This window comes from Scomber scombrus, chromosome 4 (genome assembly GCF_963691925.1).
Source record: "Scomber scombrus chromosome 4, fScoSco1.1, whole genome shotgun sequence".
NCBI lineage: Eukaryota > Metazoa > Chordata > Actinopteri > Scombriformes > Scombridae > Scomber > Scomber scombrus.
The window spans coordinates 25,758,332-25,782,198 of record NC_084973.1 but is presented as its reverse complement, the minus strand read 5'-3'; the positions used below and the strand labels follow the sequence as shown (position 1 = coordinate 25,782,198).

General features: G+C 39.8%; 1 protein-coding gene across 3 annotated transcripts in view; it reads right to left on the bottom strand.

Moving 5' to 3' along the window:
• The window catches only part of taok3a (TAO kinase 3a), a 73,510-nt gene that overhangs the window by 35,958 nt on the left and 13,685 nt on the right, over positions 1-23,867 (bottom strand). For 2 of the 3 annotated variants that reach the window (XM_062416982.1, XM_062416981.1), the window contains exons 2-3: positions 8,263-8,398; positions 802-1,045 (exon numbers count right to left, since the gene is read on the bottom strand). In XM_062416982.1, the coding sequence (XP_062272966.1) occupies positions 802-933 (132 nt within the window). In that variant the 5' untranslated portion in view covers positions 934-1,045; positions 8,263-8,398. Of the gene's footprint in view, positions 1-801; positions 1,046-6,413; positions 6,781-8,262; positions 8,399-23,867 lie in introns of those variants that run through there. The other variant, XM_062416983.1, reaches the window with a different exon arrangement.

Here is a 23,867-nt window from a genome sequence, read left to right as displayed (position 1 = left end):
AAGGCTTGATGAGTAATTAGTGATGATGAGATTAATAAGAAAGGCTACAGAGAAAGTGCTGAGAGGGGATCTGCATCCACTTAATTGCATTCAGAAAGCCGTAATGTAGCAGGCTTCACTCACAACATGTGTACAAATCACTGAATCGATAAATGTATATGTAGGGTAACTAGTTAATAGATAAATCAAAGCTATTATTCGTGTGCTAGTAATGATAATTTAGTAAAGCTCAATCTGCTTTATTGAATTGCAGTACAAATTCTTAGGTGCCCCTCGCCCAGCACCTCGTTCACACGCTTGCTTTTCATGACAATAAATTCTGCCGCTAACTCCATCGTCATTACATCTTTGTCGTTTTACTCCCACAAGTCAATACGTTTCAAAAGTGCCTTTAAAGTCCTGTCATATTTAAACTGGTAACCTTTGAAACTTTGCCTGAACAGACTTGAGATTCTATCAAATGGTGTTCAACTTCCAAGACTCATTGGGAGAATAATAAGCAGAAAAGCTGAAGAGAATATGATTTAGTAAGACTCAATACAAAAAAAATCTGTTTCATACCAAACCACATGCCTAAGAATAAAATTATCCTTTTTCCAAGATTGTTCAGATAAGTTCAGATAATATGACTATGACTGGCTTGTGGGCAATATTTTCCATTCTACATGCAATCCAACCAAGCATCTCTTCAAAATTAGAGCAACGAGATGGTATTAACTAGTTTGTGTTAACTAAATTCTTTCAAAAACCTTCATGGCCTTGTGAAAATCAAAGTACACAAAAGTCTAAATTGGCACTTACAAAGTAGACGGCCCCAAAGCTGCCATGTCCGATCTCGTGCAAGTCACAGAAGACATCCTCGGGGTCATCTTTGAAGAAGAGGTCGGCCAGCTCGGGGTCCTTCGGCACTCCTTTCCTTGTGGATGACGGCATTATGGGCTGTACATGGGCTAGGCGCCGGGGACCAAGCTCACATACACACTGCTGCTGCTGCTGCTACCGCCACCAGATGTCCGCGATGGGCCCGGCATTGGCCAGCTTAGACCTAGAGACAAAAGATGACAGGAAAAAAAAAAGACAGAGAATGAGCTGATTACTTTTGTATAGCTACGGAGTGAACTGGACAAGTTGTTTTTTCAGGTATGGTTGCTGCTCTCTTGGCCCTGTCCTCTCAATGAGACTTTTACCTGGTTAAACAAAACATAAAGAAAATAATCTATTACTAGAAATGGTAACTAAACAGATCCTTTTTTTCAATTTATTCCAAACATCAAACATTGAACACATCATTTCCTTTGTGCAAGAGGATAAACACTTTCATGAAAGGAGTGTAAAGAGTGAATTAGTACAACTATTATCAGAGTGAAACTAATCCTGTGGCGTCAAACTAAACACATGCATGCTAAAGCATTAAATTACACTGACACTCACTCAGTTGGTCATTGATACCACAAGAGAACATCCAGACATTGTTTGATCTAGTGTTACTTCACAGTCCCTTCCAGGAATATCCACACATTTGTGAATGTGTTTGTGTGTGTGTGTGTGTGTGTGTGTGTCTCATAGACAGTTGATAAGTGATAAAACAGGGGGAAAAAAAGACATTCATATGATGATGGCTAGCTGTCTAGTCCTGCTGCTCATCCAAGTCACAGTCACATTTGCTCACGGAAACATGCGCACACACACACACACACGACAGCTGAAGCTGAGTCACTGATGCATCATTTCACCACATGCACACAGTGTAACAGTTGCCTGTTCACTAACGCCGAATGTTTTATATCACAAGGCTGCAGCCAGGCCATCAAGCGTGTACGCATCCTGGACACCCTGCTCCAGTTAGCTTCACTGCACATTCAACACACAGTCTCTCTCTCTCTCTCTCTCTCTCTCTCTCTCTCTCTCTCTCTCTCTCTCTCTCTCTCTCTCTCTCTCTCTCTCTCTCTCTCTCTCTCTCTCTCTCTCTCTCTCTCTCTCTCTCTCTCTCTCTCTCCTCTCTCTCTCTCTCTCTCTCTCTCTCTCTCTCTCTCTCTCTCTCTCTCTCTCTCTCTCTCTCGTCTACCATGAAATCTCTGTGCACATCAGCCACATGCAGCAAACAAATCTGGCTCCAAAGGCCAGCCCCACACAGAGCAAGCTGACATACAGGCAGAGGCAGCAAGACACGCAGGCACCCAGGACAAGACAGTAAGCATCAGCATCATCCTAATCCCATGCTCTTAAAGGGATCTAAGCCATCACACCCACTCCAAAAATATCATGGCATCTTAAAGGCAAAGTGCTGTGCCCTTTCTTCCAAATGGGTGAAGGCAGCCTAAAAACTTAGAGTATGGAAGTATGGAATCTAAGGCTGCAGTGACTTTATAACTCAGGATTTATTTCCTGCCATATCCCTACAGCAGGTGAGAGCAGTGCAGTGTGTCGGCCAAGAATGAACAAGGACATAGACGCTGTCTCAGCGACCTTCTGCATGGAAAAGTCTTCTGAAGCACTGGGACAGCCTGTTACACCAACATGCTGCTGTAACATCTCACCATTGGGAATAGCAGCCAGTTGAACTGTAGCTTGACTAAAGTCAATTTCAGGGCATTAAGCATTGATTTCTCTCCCTAGAATGCCCTATAACATGCTCGGAAATAACTGCCGGTCGTCATATAAACAAACAGGGATAGTCTCAAGTTTACCTGCTAACATAATTTGACGGATCACAAACTTACTTATTGTCTTAAGGAATGTGTTGGCTGTTGAGGTAATTTGTGAGAGGCATGAAACCCTCAGCCAAGACCTCCACGCCTGTAATAGAGGTGTGACGAATGAACTGTAGAGTACAGTATAGAAATACGTAATATAAGTAACTGTATACATACAACCTACAGGCTCCACATCAGATTCTTTTATATATTATTCATACTTGCTGGCAATTCAATGAAAAACTACTTTGGTTACACTACTATACATGCTCAGTGCTTGTTAGGCTTTATGTGATGCTGATCAATGAACTTTTTCACTACTGAGTTTACCACCACCAGTGCTCTAATGTTTTATTAAAGTAGCACTAACCCAATTCATTACTTATTCAAAAAGTTAGGCAAAGCAAGAAAAATGTATTGTCTGTATTTGTGTGTGTTTATGCTTATAAGTGTATACTTGTGTGGGTTTATTTCCTTGTGTTTACCTCCAATACTAAGTTATGTGTGTCCTTATGTGTTATTGAATGTGTGTGCTTTTCTCCTAGTTGCTTGGTCTGTCTCATCTTTACTGCTGGAGCTCCTGCCAAGCCTGACAACCCTCATCTCAACCCTCTCCCCATTATAAAACACACACGCGCACACGCGCACACACAGACACACACACACATAGAGTATGACTACACTACCTTCACTAGAAGAAAAAGAGACAAAGAGAAAAAGGTTACAACGTAATAAGAGACGAGGGTAAACTGGGAGTGAGAATGTTGGGAAAGAAGAGGAAGAAGGAGAGAGAGATGACTGAGTGTCTTAGAGCAGCTTTCCATATGATAAAGCTTTTAAAGGAGATGGAAGACAGCGATGGAGGGAGTCAGCAGATGAGTAAATGACAGATAAAAAATGGAGCAAATGAACAGTCGGATCACGTGATCCCTCTGGAGGCACTGCACACCTCCCTCTCACCCTCTTTTCCACTATCCCTGCTCCTCCTCCTCCTCTTCCTCATCTCCTCTAAGATGTGTGAAGTGATGCAACGTGGCAACAACAGGTTGTAACACGGGGGGCTTGGTAAAGCTGTTACTAGTCCGGCAAAGCCCAGCGTGTGGACTGTTCATTGCATGTGTGTGAGTGTGTGTGTGTGTGTGTGCGTGTGTGTGTGCGTGCATGTGCGTGTTTGCTGTGGATCTATGAATGGTATTGTGCTGAGAGAGAGAGCTGATTAGGCAAATGGCTTAGACAGATTAAATGCTTGGTGTGTGTGAGAGTGTGTGTGTGAATTCTTTATTGCATGTGCACTACTACACACCGTTGCATGCCACAGTACTTATGTGTAGGTGTGCATGTGCAGGAGTAACACACACGCCTTGCATGCATGCACTGTTGTTCATGGAAATAAATAAGACATCCTGTGTGTCATAAAAACAAAAGAGATTAGACGTTTTTTGCTAATCTGGTCTAGGAATATAATCTGGTCTGTTTTTTGAAGGGAATAGGCTACAAAAAGGATTTTGCATAGATAACTATTGTTTAATTTGTATAAAGGTTTTGACAATTTCCTGTGGTTACAATTAAATGTTGTTTCCTCCTATATATTCTTGGCAACGAAGAGAAAACTTCAAGAGTGGCCAACAGTGACTGGCTGAAATCCAACATTTATTAAAGCCAGTAAAATGTAGTTTCAAGTCAGTAAAGTCAGTAGACTCAATAACTCTGAAGACAGTATGTCTAATAACTCAACAGTAAATAATAAAAAACTGAAACTAGGACTTATGGGACATCCCTGTATCTGGACACGTCCAGCACGTACATTTGTGGGCCAAAGTTTGAGAGGCATACACAAGAAACACACATATACACCCTCTCACCCCCAGGCCCCCTGTTGGTCCTGCTATGACTAATTGATGTATCAACATGTTGTTGCAGGATGAAGTCCATCAGGCTGGTGGATACTCTACAGTATCTGCTGCAACAGACATATTTAAATGGGGCATCGCATTGTCTACTCTTGGAAAATCATAGACACGAATATAAAAAATACATCATAAAACAAGAAAACTGGTCGAGAATTATAAGATGGATCCCAAGTATTAATGTTGTTTGATGTGTATTTAGGGGGGATTTATCCTTTAAAAAGAGATAAAGAGACTGTAGAAGTTGTCTGCAATAATGTCACACTGTCATGAAATCCATACAGATATTAAGCTTCCTGCCAGGAATTTGAATTATTGAGCTTGAGGACTGATTTTGTGTGATCTGGGCTCTTATAATGCTCTCTCTTGTAAATGTGACATTTACAAGAAAACAACAGAAAATCATATTATGGTAATATATATATATATACCTTTATGGATGATACATGAACACATGGAAAACAATACGACAGAAACATCTGGTTAAGTGTATAGATCACTCACTTGTAAAGGTCTGTACATCATCCAGTCCTCCTTGATATCCTATCCTACATTTATTCTATTTCTCTTATACATCCACTACTTTGATTTCTCTTTGTAACTCCTTTCTCTTTTATCATTTATTTTAAAAGGAGAAGCTTTGACAGGTATAAAAACGTGATTCTCGTATCATTTGTTTTGCATTCTGTCTCCTCCCCCTTTGCCTGCATATCTAAATTCTTAGCAGGGTGCAAATAAAGTGCTTCCTGTGTGTGTGTGTGTGTGTGTTTGTCTGTGTGTGTGTGTGTGTGTGTGCATGTGGGTGTGTGTTAGTGTTTGTGTCTCAGCGTGATGCATGAAAGTACAGTACGAGCGTTGATATTTGTTTATAAACATTAACGAAGCACATGTGAAAATATATATGCGCCATTATGCTTGTGAGAGCTCACGCATGTCCATGTGTGTCAGTTTATGCTCGTGTGTATGTGTGTGTGTGTGTGTGCAGCAAGGGGCTTTAGCGGCTTACTGGCCCCCCTCCTGCCTTCAGGCAGGAACAGGAATTAGACAGACTGTGGGAATTCTTACTGGGATTCAAATCACCAGCTCTAATCAAAAACGGGGAAAAAAAGGACTGGTAAATCCGCCAAATTGTGCGTTGACACATAGTCTGAGGACACTGTGTATGTGTGTGTGGTGTTTGTGCATGTGTGTGTGTGTGTGTAAGAGAGAAAGAATAAGAATTACGTAATGATCCAGTTCCTGTAGCTCCTATCATAACATTATAGAGAGCAAGCTTTGCAGCAGTGTGTTTCTGTGTGTGTAGGTGCACATGTGTGGTGTAAGTGAGTTAGGAAGCCTGATCATATACACATAGAAAAATAGAAAAAAAGAAAAAAAACAGAAAATCACTGCACTTTAGTCTGGTTTAATCTGGTCTAATAAAAACTTAAAGAGTACGATCAGATCGGGCCTCACATGGACCCTGGAGAGTACTGCATGCGTGTGTGTGACGTCTACATGCGTGTGTTTGACAATAAATAGGTCAACCTGTTAATGAATAATATAGGAGCATATTCAAATGTACAATACCACCTTGTATAGTGATGACTCGCCGAATTTAATGAGGTTGTTAATTCTCGATGTAAAATCTGAGAGTTGCTATTCCTCCTGTGATGTGCACGTTAGTGAGTCAATACACACAGCACAAATATCCATGAATTAATAAAAACACAGACACACCTTTAACTGAATCTAAATGTCAATCGTCCACACTTTCAGACTGAGCTGTAATAGACATGTGACATATGTATTCTGATGCGTCTGTAGCACTAACCATTGTCATGTCGGGGTTTGCAGTGACATCAGGCTGCCCAGGGACTTTTACCATGACCGCCAATACAAGCCTGATCCTGTAATCCATCTCTAAACAGTCCTGAACAATATCCACAATGGCTGTTTGCTGTTTTAAGACAAAAATAACTAAGACAGGTGCACATAATATTTGATATACACGGTAAGACTTCCCATTACTTTGAATAGCTGAGCATTTTACTGCTAATAACACTCCCAAATGAAAGTGTAACCTGAGGATCCTAAGGCCCTTTGCACTTGATTAGCGGCAAAATCCCTTTCCACCAGTGTGAGTCATTGTTCATCTATGAAAAGAGAAAAGACACAGAATCTCGCACCACTGCTTATTCGGCACAAAACTACTGCAGTTCAATCAGTTTCAACTTTAGCATGGTTTGACATGTGTGACCTTTTTAAAGCACAACCAATCACGTGACAGCTGACCGTTACCTGAAAGCGTCCCACGATGGACGAAAAGCTCATTCTCTATTTGTTAGAGTTTCCAGAAGTGTTAAACAAAAAAAACGTTCATGTTTCTTCCATGCATTTTCCACCTCACCACCATAACATACACTGCATGTTGCTATGCACTGTATGGCTCACACAATAAACATTGTTCTGACAGTACTACTAAGCATACATGGAGGGCACAACTCTTGTAGGTGGTTACATATTTTTTCTTAGTGTAGGCCTAAAAATGACCAACAACTTGTCTGCTAATGCCAATATTTAATTATATGTCATATAGCAGCACAATACTCTGAATGTCACCAGTACTCTCTCCTTAAGTCACCACCAGTAAGTAAGGGTAAGGAGAAGTCCAAATATTTGGATTCAGCCATCGTTGTGCCCCAAGGTTCGTTCTGCAACCCAAATTGTTCCCCTCTACCACACCCAATCCCCCAGAAACCCCCCCACCCCACTCAGGGTGTGACTCAGCAGTAAAGATTTGCCCACGGCACTGAATATGCACACACTCGTGATTTTCCACTGAATCCAATGATTGGTGTTGGCTCTCTCAGTGATGATGACAAGTACATACAGGGATTTACATGATTGCCCAATTCACAATGGACTCCAAACCACAGAAAAACCTCAGATTTCCCTTCAATCGCCGCAGCTTAAAGATGCCTGAAACCTCAAGAACAACAGTTGTCAAAACAAAACAAAATGTAACCCAAAAAATGCAATGATAGCTACCACTGATCTCCACATTCAACATCTTACTTTTTAAGTCACAAGTCTACACCTTTACCTTTTACTCCAACTTGTCTACATGAATTTAAGAATGATGTGAACTCTCTTTTTTGCATGCTGCCAATTTCTCAAATAATTATATTGCAGCAATTTCCACACACTGGAATTCACATACAGACACATGCACAGACAACTTGAGTAAAGCAGCGTTAAAAAGGCCAAACCAACTTTATCTCCTTCCAGACTCAGCCTTAATTCTGTGTGACAGAGGGTTGGTTTGCTGTTATGTACATCAGAGAGCCGGCAGGGCAGTTAGCTTTCGGTTTCCACTCGGCTGATGCCTCCGCTGGCTACGATACGAAGGGGGTTTTGACACAGACGCACGCACATAGATACGGCTTTACTGTACAAAGGGTGCAACAGAAAGATCTGCTAGGTGACCTCAATCAGACTGAGGTGGTTTGCTGGATGCCTGCAAGAATCTCCTTATTGGATATCTGCAGCTTTGTTTAATTCATTTGTTTTAAACAAGAACACAAAACAGATGTGTTACTGCATCACAATGTGCTGTTATAGTAGAAGAACAGACTAGGCAATATCAAAGAGTCAAGTCATTATCAATGTGAATAACCTACCTGTAGGAAATGTGTAAGGGGATATAAGGGCGAGCCTCTGTCTCTCTCTCTCTCTCTCTTTCCCCCTTTTTCTCCTCAATTAATATCCAGTGCTGATTCCTTGAAGACTTTCCTCATGACTGGGATAATACTCTTCCTGAGGAGAGAGAAAGAAACAAAAGAAGGGTTAGACGGTTGGATAGGTGATGATTAAGTGACGCCCTCTATGTATAAATATTTTGTCTTTTACTAGAGTTTTAAAAATGCCGTTGAAGATCTGATGCACTTTGTGTTTGAGTGCAACTTCTGCAAAAATGCCAAAAATAAAGTTTGGCTCGCCTTCCTTTATTTTTGTTTGTTTTGTTTCTGTGCCAAACAGTCTTGGGACTTATTAGAGATATCAGCAAACACCAGAATATTACTGACGAGACTAGCAGCCTTTACAAGCATCTGCACTGCAATTTCTACTTATATTGTGCACCACTAAGTCACATTTTATAAGAGATCCGTCGGATTGCTTTACTGCACAAAGGGATGTTGCTTTGCAGCTCATAAAAATACAAGAAGTGTGTGAGGTCGATGTTCTTCCAGTACAAACGTAGCGAAAGCTTTCAAATTTCCTCACGATAGCAGATGGCGGAATGACACGACAGCTAACGAAAATCTCTTTTAATGATTGTCAGTTATTATCCTCTCAAAAAGTCCAGGATCCACAGAAATGATCCCTTCTCTCGTCAGCTCCAGGAGAGATGACAAAATAACCTCCACAACAGAGAGTTGAGAGGATATTAATCATGAGCAGTACTGCTTCTATTAAGCCATAAGGTATATCAGTAACATTGTAATAATATTATTATGTAAAGGCTGTTGATGTTTTAAAATGCTGCAAGTATTACTTCATTTATAGTCGGTAAGATCCTCTTTCTGTGTTTCTCTAAATACAAGTTCAAGGACACAACACAGAGCTGTGGACAAATACAACTTTACACACACACACGAGCAAGCACAAATACAATACTTTGCTTTCACTCTCAAACACACACACAATATATAAACACACACGCACATAAAATCCGAGCAAGTTGTTCTGACAGCAGAGCGCTGTCAGCCACTGGACTGTGTTTCTCTTTGACAAGCAGGTGGTGCAGCATCCGCAGCTTTACCACTGAACATGGCCTGACCCTCAACTACACACACACACACACACACACACACACACACACACACACACACACACACACACACACACACACACACACACACACACACACACACACACACACACACACACACACACGTACACACACACACACACACACACACACACACACACACACACACACACACACACACACACACACACACACACACACACACACACACACACACACACACACACACACACAATATAATTTACAAGATAAGCAAAACATGAAACCAACTGTCTATACGAAGCCTGACAATCACGAAGAACTAACTGTATCTTTTATTCACCACATACAGTACATTAATGACCCCTGACCTTTGTTTTGAGCCACTTACTTCCTGTGAGGAACACACCTGGAACTGGCCTCAGTCTCTTTCTGCTTTTCCCTTCTATCGCTTCTATTTGATACATTTTTCACTCTTGTCTTATTGGTTTTAACCCCCCCCCCCCCAACCAATACTCTTTTTTTAACGTGCTGAGCAGCAGATTGGGCGCTCAGAGGAACTGCATTCAATAATAAAAGAAGAAGAGAGGATGGAGGGATGAGAGAAGAGGGATAAAAATGTATTGTGCCCCTTCTGAGTGTCCCTGAATGATTTATAACACAAACTGACGCTTGCATGAGCCTCTGGGAAAGTTGTGGCTACACTTCTCCTGCTGCTCGCTCACTCCAGCCTGCTTAGCATTTGTGACCAACCAGTAAGAGAGAAAGATATAGATAGATGGAAAGAAAGAGTGAGGAAAGAGTGAGAGTATGTTTTGTTATGTATTCAAGTCCATCTTAGATAAGCCTTCATATTTATTTTACTCCATTTTAAAGATATGTAGCAGGTCTATTTTAGTCCAAAGGAGTGTAAATTAACCTTGCTCTAGCTTTGAACATTATACAGGCTTAAACCAGTTTTAAACCATTGTCCGCTGCATATCAGTCAAATTCAGCTGTGTGTGTGTGTGTGTGTGTGTGTGTGTGGGTGTGTGTGTGTGTGTGTGTGTGTGTGTTGTGTTTAACTGTAGAGTTCAGGAAGGCAGCAGAGGTGTGGCACAGTAAAAAAAAAAAAAAAAAAAAAAGGAGAGAGAGAAATGGGCAAAGAGGATGTGTAATAGTGTCAGAGACAGCAGGGACATGAAAAAAGGTGACAGAGAAAAATACAGTGAAAGACAGACAAAGACAAAGAAAAGGGAGTCAAAATCAGTAATCAGTGTAACAATATCTTGATTTTCAAGCCTGGCTTCACTTCTTTTATAGGTTTTCATGTTTCATTACAATGTGGGTAGTACATGCAAATGAACATTGTTTAACTTCCCTCCATGTTGCCAGCTTGCACCCAGAGCTCGCCGCTCATTTGCCAACAAATGAAATGAGGAAACACAGTTTGCAGTCAAAGTCACATCTCCAGAGTCCGCTGGATGACCCAAAACATCTCATCCGGCGGACTCTGGAGATCTGCCTTCGACTGCAAAACAACATTTCCTCATTTTCTGTAGTGAGTGTCTTCAAGGATGGATAAAAAAAGTGGGTCTCCTGAAACACCTCAATCTAATTAAGTACTAGAATATCATACGACTAAATATTTCAAAATATAAGCATGTTTGGAAGGAAACTAGTTTCACGATACATGGCTGAATATCGTGCTGTGGAATCAGACACAACAGACTGTGGAGGAAGAAGTGACAATGGGAGTTATGGTTCAGCAGCAGCAGGTACAATGCAGCCGGACTCGATGAGGAAAACTGTTTCGTAAATGAAAATAAGCCTCAGGCTGCTCACTAACTTTGTCTCTTTACTTGCCACCTGCGCTCCATAAACACTGTCACAAGATGATGGGTTGGGACGCACGCAAAGCATTCTGGTTGTTGTAGGATTCCCCCGTTAAGAGCAGTACGAGGGATCTACAGCCCTTTTTCTCAGTTGTCATATGGAAACTACTTCAAAAATAATTGTACATTTCTACTCCACAGGTGACCTAGTTTTAAGAATCATCATGTTGATAGTGGTGAATCGTCCTTTTAAGCTGCTTTCCAATGAGTATTTTAAGAGGACAAAATTAATTGAACTGTGCACTCCATGTGCTTTACAAACTACAACCATTAGTAGGAATGACTGAAAAACTTACATAACATATTTGTGTGTATTGTTTTGCTGCCCTTAAGGGAAGGAATTTCAGACCTTCATAGTGAGGCCACATCATTTTGGCTGATCCTTACTTCTTCCAAAGCCTGTAGGGTCATGATCAAACAATGTGGGCTCTCTTAAATATAATAAGATGAACATCCATCACACCATCCCTGACATACTGCAGGCTCTCCGCCAAAGTTTGCTGGGTGTATTTGTTAATGGCAAAAATCGTGATATCCAACTCCTACTTTCCTGTTACATGACACACAGAGTGAATCATAAATCCTGAGTCACAAGCCGTCAGTTTCTGAGGAACAACTTGGCCGAGCAAACTATTTTAACAACCCTGGATTGCATTCATGTCCTTTGGTAAAGCTCAATAAGAGTTCAATAGAGCAGCTTTTAGAAGGATTGACCAAAGATAGATGTGATATCAGCTATCAAACACTGGACTTTGACCAAGATCAGACTGGTTTCTGTTGTTGTTTTGCACATGAATACTTCCTAGAGACAGAGTTCAACTGACTAGCTCCTCTACGTGAATGTATCTTAAAAATGTGACTCTGAATCAGCGTGCACACTTAAAGTTCCTTAGCAAATACACAACTGGTTATAACACTGTCTCTCTTGTCTTAATTATAACTGAAGCCCAGATTTGACTGAATTTAATTAATCATAATGAGAGTCAATGTTTAAAAATTGAACACTTGATGATTCCCAGAGTGACTGATGATGACTGAAGTGGGCTTTTGATGAGTCATGCTTGGAGGTAGGCGTGCTTCAAATCACACATCCCCCTAGTGAAATGCTGCTTTAAATAAAGCTGAGATAACCAAATATGAGGCGATTTCCTGAATACGCAAAATTCTCCCCGGATGAAAATAAACTAATCCAGCGAGATAGAAAGAAACTAAACATTATGTCCTGATTATCCTGCCAGGGTGGCATGGTGTGGATTTTTTTTTTTTTTTTTAAGCAGTGACTCATTTTCACAGAGTGAAGAATACACACACATGCTCTCTCTTTTGAACACACACACTCTCTAAAGCAGGATTTGGAGACTCCAGGGCAGCGCTCATCTCAGGAGCTTAGTGACACAATTGAGACATGCATGCATACAAAAACACATGCATACACATACACTCCAAAGACTGTTACCTTCTCAGATTAGCTTTAAGGCTAATGCCAAAATAAATGTGGGTGTTGCTGGATTGAGGGACAAATACCAGACGAATAAGTGGCCTATCCACCAACTTAAAACCCTGGGCCAACTCTAAATCTGTAGTTTATTTGAAGTGATTTCCCCTGTTGCCTCAAACAGCAACAACAACCAAAAGACCACAGTGGCTACCTTCACTTGTACTGTGGACGTTAAAATGTTGAACTTGGCACAAGTGAACTATTATTGACTGTGGCATTCTGGGAATTAAGTACTGAGCAGAAATGACCTCATCAGCCTTTCACTGCTAACTTTAAACCTGCTATGTGTCACCATGTAGAAAAATATTTCAGGAATAAAAAACATTTTGAGAAAAAAAATAGCTTGTTTACTTTCTTGCCAAGAGTTAAACAAGAGCATAATACTATCATATCTATACACTGAATGTCAAGTTGGAGCAAAGAGATAGCTAGCTCAGTAATCAATACATTATATCTTGTTTCTGTAATATTAACATTGCATTATTTTATGGATTACACATTGTGGTTTTACAGGGAGTTATGTGCCAGACTATTTAGTTGTTGGGCACAGTGACTTCCTGTAGTTTCCTGTATCTTTGGACGGAGCCAGGCTAGCAGTTTCCCCTTACTTTTAGTCTTTATGCTAAGCTATGATAAGCGTCTCATGGCTCTAGTGAATACTTAATGCACAGACGAGAGTGGTATTGAACTTCGCATTAAACTCTTGGAAACAAAGCATGTTGGCATGTTTCCAAAAATGTCAAACCATTTCATCAATCTTATTAAACGTCCTGTAATCATCCCATCAACAGTTCAAATCACGGTCAGGGAGCCCCTTGTCAAATCTCAGTTTTTTAGGCAAAGTGTAGTGCTTTTTAAATGTTTTTCGCTGTAACGTCTGAATGGATGGTGAAAGGGGGTCATGCAAAGATTTACAGGGACACACAGTAGTAGATATACACATCTCTCTCCAATTCACAGCCACAAAACTGTCATTATCAATAATGGGTCGTCCTGGTAGCTGGTTTGTTAAGATGTGTGTTAACTTTTATCAACACTCTTTTCATATCTGTCATTATAGTAGTGTTGCATGATAAAACTAAAACTATCAGTATCATTAAGACTGAACACACAGAAAATGTCATATCTCCAAAAGTATAACTAACTGACAGCTATTTTGTAAGTTCAAAGAAAAAAAACATATTGGTGATATGTATCACTCAGGTAGCATCCTGAGTGTTCACATGTTTAACTGTTCATTAATCTCTTGGCTACTATTTCAACCAAAACATTTTTTTGAAAATTTGAGCAGTTAAATGCGTGCATCCTATAAGCCATGCTTCCATCAGTGTTAAAAGTGAATGGTACAACAACCCTCCCCTCTACAGACATGTCCGTTAAAGTAGATTACCTCTCCATGGTGCCAAGCCAAATCATTCACACTTCTGGCTAAGCAGAGGAGTGATGCTCCACTTTTGGCTCTTAAGCTTTAGGTCAGTATCAATCTTAATCTCCATATTGATGCAGAAAAGCCACTTGCAGTGATGCAGACTTATCAGGCATTATATAATGGCAGTAGCGCACCCACAACCACAATACACACACCGTTTTCCTCACACATGTCGATACACATACCTTGTAAGGCAGCTGGACTCCTGAGATCATGATATCACTAGATCACACAAGAATCCGTCTTGTAAAGCTTCAAGTTATGAGCTTGTGTCTGAACCACCAGTGGCTTGGACAAATCAGTGTCCTATGAGGATTCTCACATGATCACACAAATCCAGCTGCTTTGCAAGGTAAGATAGTGATAGACAGATGGTGCCAAGTGTTCTTCCTAAGCGCCTGCCCTTTTCCGAATAGTTTCCAAGATCTCAGATGGTTCCATGTAACAAACCGTCTGGTGAGTCAGGTTATCCATACACAGTATTAGGGTTGGGTATCGATACTCAACCCAGCCCTACAAAGGATATGTGTGTAAAATGGCACCTATGCAATATTTGTTGGTGGAATTCTGGAGGATCAGGCCCTATCAACAACCATTCTCTAATGAGGAATCGAGTGGAGGTTCTTAGGATCAAGTACCTGGGACTACAGTTGGACAATAGACCAGACTGGTCAGCAAACACTGATAGTCATTACAGGAAGTGTCAGAGCCGGCTCTATTTCCTGATTGGGCAAACTCCTGCTGATGTTTTACCACCTGTTGTCGCCAGTATTCTCGTCGCCTCTTAGTGATTGCAGGATGAATTGCTTTGTATTCCATTTATATATTTATCTCCAATTTTATATTATTTACAATAATTATTTTTATTCTTGCGCTGTCTGAGCTCTCTGAAGTAGTTCTTGTTGCAAGTCGATCTCTTCACTGCTATGTTTTTATTTTTTATTCTTGTGTGTACTGGTGTTTTTTTATGTGTGGTATAAGCTACTGGATGCCTAAAATTCCCTCGGTATCAATAATGTTTCTATCTATCTCTATCTTTCCATCTAATCTATCTATTTATCGAGCTAGCCAAGGCATTTTGTGAGGCGTTTCGGAGTAGCCAGGGCTGTTGGAGAAAGATAATCTCTCCATTATAGAGAGTCGGCATGTGGTATTCTATAACACTTTCACAATATAAACTTTTAACACCATGATACCTTTGGTTATCAGTCAATGAAATACATAAACACATACACACACTGCTGTGGGAGTAAGTAATTAGCTTTGAATCCAATTCTTTTTTCTGTGATGTGGAACAAAAGAAATGACAGCAGTCTTTTCACCACACCTTCAGCTATTCTAAGCAGGCAGTGGTTTGCCATGACATGCTCAGATATCAAGGCCTGCAGAGAAGAAACCCATTCTTTCCAACGGGACAGGTAACTTCATTTAAATATCTCATTGCCTTGTTATGTAATAAGGTGGAAAAAAATAGTAATTATATAATAATTATAGCAGAATTAAAATTGCTCAATTAGTTTAACATAAGTATGAACTTGCATTTAGACGTTCTCAAAACAGTCCAATCCTGGATATAAAGATGAACATCCTGCAATCACTGGACTAAATCTTCACTGTTTTTGGTTGCCATGGCATAATTTCCATCTACAACGTTACAAAAGTCTCTTGTTTAAAAAAAAAAAAAAAAAGAAAAAAGTAAATCAAGAGATTTGTTCATCTGTACTGAGGAGCACTTATCAAACCTGTGTAATATCTGAAAAAGTCATCAGTCCAACTATTACCCATAGTCATTGTTCACTGGATACATTTGTACTGATCTCAAAAGGTGATAAAACACAGACATTCACACACATAAGCACAGCCTTGGTCACACACATTCTGTCTCACAAAGACCATCCCTCATTCAGTGTGAAAGCTTTTTCAGAGCAATCCCATGAATCCAAAGGGGTGTGCGTGCATGTGTATGTGTGTGTGTGTGTGTGTGTGTGTGTGTGTGTGTGTGTGTGTGTGTGTGTGTGTGTCCCTCCGGAGCGAAGCCTGGAGTTTTCTCTATTAAAGCCATTCATCCTCTCTGGCAACTATCAGTGCTAGCGCCTTTTCAGCTGAGCTTTTTTTTTTTTTTTTTTAACCTGGTCAATAGTGTGTGGTCTACTGTCTTGTGTTTCCCAAACCTACGCGGTCATTCACATACAAATGCATGCACACAAAATCAATCTCTGCACTATTTTATACACATACACACACACGCACACACACGCACAAACACGCACATGCACACGCACACACACGCATACGCACACACACGCGCACACACACACGCACACACACCTGGGAATCTTGAAGACAGTATTGGTGTACCACCTTACGTTTGTATTATATTTTGGATGGCAGACTCATTTAACTTGAACTGTAGTGTGTATCTAAAAAAATAAAAACTGAACAATGTAAAGGACCTCAATATAAACTCTGGCAGGAAATGGTTTAATTAATTATATTCTGACTGTAAGCATGACCTTTGGGGGGGGGGGGCATTTACAGCAGCTTAATATAAAGTCTGGGCAGTTTAATAAACAAACAAAACAAAACCAGTCTGAGAAAATGACATTGTGTTGCACCATTTTTACATCCCACACCGCACTTCCACCAAACACCTGACATGTGGGTTTCAGTTTGTCGGTTTTACTTTGTTCAGTTGTTGCACTTGCACTCTGCAGTCTGGCCTCATAAGTGGCAGACTTGACTTTTCTAAGAAAGGTGTCAGTAAAACCAACGGTGTAACTTTGGTTTCAGCTTAGCTTCGTTTGGCAAATTTTTTATCCAACGGCCAAAATAATTGTGTACGTGATGTGTACTTCCTCTCTATCACTCTTTTCTCTCATGGCACGTGTGCGCACACACACAGACACACATAAAAAGCCAGAGTCTGCTAAATGTTTACTTTACTAAATATGCATTTGCTGACATGCCTGAAACTAGACCATGATTTTTTTCTCTAATTTTTACATTTTATTTTATTGATAGATATAATTAACAATAAATGAGACCTTGAACTTAATATTCAAAAACATGTTACAATAAAAATGAATGTATAGAAACACTAAAGGTAATGTGCTGCTCTGTAACTTGCTACTGTGAGGTTTTCAAACCACACCTGAGATTCTGTCCTCCTTTCGGTTTGTGGATTTGGGTGATACAACTCAAGAGTTTCAAGACAGAGCCACACTGATGCTCAAACCTATCTTTAAATCATCTCAAAAACTTCTATTTTTCATTCAACACCTGAACTAATGGCTGTAACTTTCACTATGACATCAGAGCTCACCTGTCTGTGTGTCTCTGTGCTACTCAGGCTGCTTCTGACAGGGTTTTCATAATTAAATGATGCCTGATAGTCACAAACAAATCAGTTCAAATCAGACAAACTCAAGTCAAAATGCGTACAGATTGGCAGGTCTGCACACAGACTCTCTGAATGAATGAATGAATCAAGCAAACATACTCAGTGCAGTGTCACACAGCGCCGTCACTAGGCTGTTCAATTATTCATCAGTCCCTCGCAGACAATTTTGCACATCAGAGAAAGTGAGGGAGGAGGAGTAGGGGGTTTTGCTCATTGGTGCCATTGGAGGGGATTGAGTGTTATATGGATCAGCAGGTTATATACATAGAGAGGGAGCAAGCTCAAGAGCCAGAGAAGAGCATCTTTCACTACAGAACATGCAAGTTAACCAAACCAGGTTATCAGATGCTACATATTTCACCTCTGAAGTAAGAAGGGCTTCACATCGTTTAACTGGCATAACCTAAAATCCACCATAGCTGCCAACTTAACAGTAATTATTATTGGTCCACCCAACCATTTTATAATGGCCTTAGGTAGCGGCAGCTCAGTTGGTAGAGCAGGTTGGTCATTAGGTTGTTCATTCCCTTGAGCAAGACGCTGAACCCCCAACTGCTCCTGATGTGTGCAGGGTAAACAATAAATAAATATATAAAAATGTAGGTTGCCCTGGAAAATGTGGTGACTCTCAATAGCTTTAAGCACTAATAGTATGAGCTACACCATCCTCTTTGCAGCTTTATAAGGACCAGTGTGTTCGATTTACTGGCATCTAGCAGTGAGGCAGGCAGACTGCAACCAGCTGAAAAGGTTGCCATGATAACTTGTGAAAAACCTCAAAAGCCTTTTCTAGAGCCAGTGTTTGGTTTGTCCATTCTGGGCTACTGTAGAAACAAGGTGGTGCAACATAGCAGGACCCGCTCCCTATGTAGATCTGTGGTAATGAAAACACAATGATTCTTATTTTCAGGTGATTATACACTAATTAAAACATACCTATTATGAGTATTATTAGTACCATTTCTGCCAATAGATCAGCCTAAATCTTACATACTGGTTGTAGGAGCCTACATGCAATTTATTAATGTTTGATCAATTAGTATGCATCAATTTAAGTGCATATGTAAAACAGCAGATTTAAAGTTTGTTTTTTGCAAGTAACACGTTTGATTCTTTGTACTTAAAATGTCTTTGGGCAGCTTAAAATGCAGAAAATTTAATTTATATAATAATATTTGGCAAAGGACGATTATTATTTAGGGAGGATTATGGTAGGAGGACGTGTGGTTATTAGGTGGATAGCCAGGCATGTGGAGAGTGGACAGTTTTTTTGACCTCTCTCCTTTTTTTCCCTTTAAATAATGATTCCTGCTGTTTGTATCAGTAATAATTTTGGAGTGGATAATTGCCCTGTATCATATTTTTTTGTTTCAAAGTAAACTGTTCAAATTCATCAAGTTTTAAAAAAATGTTTAATGTGGATTCAGAAGGGGAATCATTAGAGCGTCAAGCTAAAGCTTCATTCTTCGAAAACCTACACTGGATCTTTAATCCAAAAATATTTATATAATATATTGGCTATATTTACTTGGATATTTACATGGATTTCTGTTTAAAGACTCTGGGAAAATAGAAAAAAAAACACTGGGATACACCTGATCAACCACCTGGATAAATAGTTATGAACAAGGGAGTAAATCAAGTGAACCTTGATCTCAAACAAACGCACACCTCTGTTCTTTTTACAAACTGACATTCTCAGATAAAGAAAATGAGAGAGGAGAAAGATTGTGTACGAGTTTTAATTGTTGTGTCTTCCTCATGAAGGAAAATAGCATGTTGGGAATCAGTTTCGAAAGTAAACGTACTGATAATGGTACAACTATTAAAACTATCATAACCCACACCTACAAATGGGTTGGTAATACCCTCATCGCTCCACCTTGCAAGCACTTAATGCTGCATCATGCCTTTTTCTTGACATGCCTGCAGAAAAACACATGTCTGAACGTGGGAGTTTCATGTTTATGTAAGTTATTTTCTCTCTCAGGCAACATTTCTGGTCAAACTCTTTTTTTCTTTTTTTTAAACCCTCGTAGGCTCAGCGCAGTAGCAGTTCATTATTTTAAAAGCACGACTCCACCAGCGCCACCTCCTCTGTAAGCTGACTCACTCAACAAACTCCAATGTGCACGTGTGCTCTATTTTATGTAAACGATGTCCAAAAATCATTTGATTAATCTTGAGCGTTTTGCAGAGACTGTGCATGTGCACCTTGGCAAAACTGCCCGAGTCATTATCCCCTGGAGAACTTGAAATAAATAAGTTAAAAAAAAAAAAAAACATAAAATAACACTGGCTTCACCCCAGGGCTCGCATTAACCTACATCTTCTCTTTCCAACTTGGACAAAATCTATCCTACATTAGCTTGGCTTCTGGCTGTGTGTCAGTAAGAGTATGTACAGTGCAAGTCTGTGAAAACATAAGGCCTATGTTCTTTAACAATGCACAGAGTCAACACACCTTTGGATTAAAATGTAAGAAAGGGACAAAAAGACACCATTTACACGTAGTTTTTTCATGTGTTTTACGCCGATGGGATCCTAAAAGTGATTGAAACCTCAGAGACGCATTCTAGCTAGATGTAACAAAAAAAGGTGTAAATGCATCAGTCACATATGTAATATTTACTCCTAAGTGTGACTATGTTGCTTGAGTCAGTCAGAAGTGATTTCAACACGATCATACAGAATATGCACCAAGCTGTTAAAGTGTTTAGTATCTTGGGCGTTAAAATGTCTTTCTGGATGAATTAAGGTCTGTCTTGTCTTATTTTCAACTTGGCATCTGTGTCATTGTGGAAAATATAAGTATCATATCGGCCTTGATATCAGCAAATAACCAATATTAAGGACTTGGGGCCTAAAAATGTTAATTAGGACATCCCTAATTATAGAAAAGTGTAGTTAATCGGTGTGTGTGTCCCAGAAACATGTTTTTTTTCTCTTTTTCTCTAGTCCAGCTCATAATTTGTGACCCTTTGGATTTATCTTGCGACCCTTAGGGAGGGTCCAAACCTCAGGCTGGAACCACTGGATTACCGTGATTATAAAGCGGTATAAAACGGTTTATGGAGGACATCGAAGCCAACAAACTAAATTCAATTCACCTCCAGTGGTTTGTTTCATGGCAGATACTTTGACATGTCATAGCAGGAAAAGTGAGGCTGTAATTAATTACATTAATAATGACTGCACTGCATTTAGATGTGCCAAGTCCACGTCCCTGGGCATTATGAATGCTCGCTCACTCACCTATCTTACAGGAGCACTTAAATGAAACGAAACCATCACTAATCCAATTAGTTACACCTGTGCTCTTCTTGCTATGACATGTCAAAATGTCTCCTCTGACAAAGAGCTATCAACTAGACTGATGCTCTCATCTTCTATCAACAAAGAGTTTTGATAGTAAAGGCACAAACTCGACGGGGGGAGAGTCCCCTTTGTGGGTCAGAGTCACAAACAGTTTGTGTATAATGAAGATTGTCATTAGTACACTGAAGTTGCCATCTTGAGAAAAACCAATAAAAGGTCAAATGAAATCCAGAATGAAACCAGCTAACTGCTACTGATCCATAATCCCTATGAAATGATGCATGTGTTTTATAAATGAGTAATTTTCAAGTGGAGAGAAGCACAAAATCAAAAATTGAAGGGGAAACACGACAAACGCGACCGTTGCGTTTAAACATTTCATTCCACCTTCACTGTGGCCTACAGTACTCAGGTGGTGGTCCTGCTGCTTAATGATCCCATATCAGGCTTTAATGACAGAGATGGGTGAGTGATGATCAGTCATTTACAGGGTTAACAGACTAATCTGTAACGCACTGGCCCACACACAAGTCAAATTTAATCCATAAATTTGACCTGGGGTCAGTGGGTTCAACAGAAAAATCTGTCAGAAGCTATCTGCACGATCTCAGCTTTATTACATCCACTTTCAACAATAAAATACTCACACTGCTGGTGAGAAAGGATTTAGTATGTACTCATCATAGCATCAATGTTTCTGCAGCTGATTTTACAAAGACACGCTACTCTACATTTCCTCTACTTGGAATAATCTGATTTTAAAAAGGAGGAGGAGACAGAGTTTAGTTTTTTTTTAAAGCTAAATGGAAGCTAAAACACATCATTATTATTATTAATATTTCAATTGTCATTTGATTTTTTACATCAATGTAAATTCCACTTTCATTCTACAGAAGATTAGTTTATTCATTACTACATACTCAGAGGTAAGACAATAGCAGTAGCCAGTTAGGACTAATCACTAACTATAAACCTGGATAATGTGCACTGGGGAAAGGAAAAACTCACATTGTCACAAACTTGAGGTATTGCATCTTTGCTTCCATAAAAATACTACAGGGAAAAGAAAGAATGAAACAACAAATAATTATACAGCTTTTAGCCCTTTTTTCCCCCACTGGGGCATTTCCCCTGCTCCTTGCATGCTTACACCAGAAAACAGCATCATCAAAAATAGCACAGTCAGATGAACAAAGCAAATTGTTCTCTCAGCTTGAGCTCTGACAGAAATCTAATCTAAATAAAAATGTGTTTACAAGAAATCTGTTAGAAGAATTTGTGAATGTTAAGCATAAAGAAAAGCCATAGTGCACCACAGAGTAGTAGAACTTAATTAATTAAATAAATCAGACTTGGTGGCAGTCAATGACAATGTACCAGCACCTGGTTCAAAAGTAGTTGTCAAAATTCTGTTTTTTTTAAACGTGATACCCTTCTATGCTGGTATCCTACATTGCTGCAATAATGCAGTTAAAAAAAATAAACAGTGCATCCACTGGTAAAATGATATTTGACACAGGCTTCTCTAATGAAGTTTTGTTCCCTTTTGGCTTGTCACTATTTCTAATGGAGATGAAGGACAGGGAACAAGGACATATGATTATTTACTTTATTTCTACATACATACTACAACTACATACTATTTGAGTTTAATGACCGAAACAAACTAAACTAAACTCAACTCAGGTATAATTTCATTTAAATGAGGTCTATTAAAACCCATAATTTCCTAAAAATATGTGTTAAACCTGAGATAATAAGTTGGAATAAAGTTGGCTAAAAGTTCTTGCACAGAATTGGGTGACAATTTATACTTTATATAACCAGACCAGACCAGGTCAATTTTGAAAAGGAAGGAAAAGGAAAACAGTTGCATGGTCAACAGGAAGAGAGTCAAGACAGGTTATGGTAAAATAAAACAGTATTGCCATTTCAATAGAAAACCTCACTAATTACTACTAATTGTTCATTACTGCTCTTACCTACACTCATTGCTTGTGTTTCATCACATGTGAGCTTACAGTTTTTCTTTAATTCCCCAAGAAAAAGATCATCTATTTCCCTACATGTCACTTGGATCATTGTGACATTATGGTGGTTGACAGCAGGACCATTAGAAAAATCCTACAGATATAACCTGTAATACCTGGACTACCAATATCAATTTCCCCTACTGACAAACATGACCATATTCCTGTTGTTGATTCACAAAAAAGAGAAGAGAAAAGACACACAGTTAAGGTTAAATGTCAGTTAGGTGCGGTCACTAACGTCTCTGCCTTCAGGCGACGACTTGTAATTGACCCTGGGCGACACATAGCTGGGGCTGCTGTTGGTGCTAAAAACTGGTGTGAATGCCAAAGACAGGCCATTCGATAAGTGCCAGTGTTTTGATCAGTGTGTGTAACACTCACAGCTATTGGCCACATCAGCCAGGCTCAGCTGGGACTGTGGTGACTAGATGGGCCGTATCGACTAGGCAATAACCCCGGGTCTGTTTATGACACTATCAATTCCCAGCTGTATTGATTTTCATTGTGGCTGCAAAAATACTCTTCGGCTCCACACCCGAACCTATGATGGCTGTGGAGTCACACGTGTGCATGCATTCATAGACAATGAAGGGGAAAAAAAACACAATATGAAAATGTACTAAGGCAAATGTGCACACAATGATTGAAGATGTAAGTTTCATGCAACAAATATTCAGGTGCGCACACACATGTATTGGCAGTGTGGTGATGAAAGTAATCAGTCTGATGCTGTTTGATATCAAGACGACATGACAGCTGATATAGATTAACTATGTTCCACCCATTTTGTCATGGCAAGGTTTTAGCCCCTGCATCAACTATTCTGGCTCTTCAAAGACTTGAGCGCTCTCTGTGTGTGCGTGTGTGTATGTGTTTGTGTGTGTTTCAGAGGAGACTGTGGTCGCTGCACCCCTAACACTACA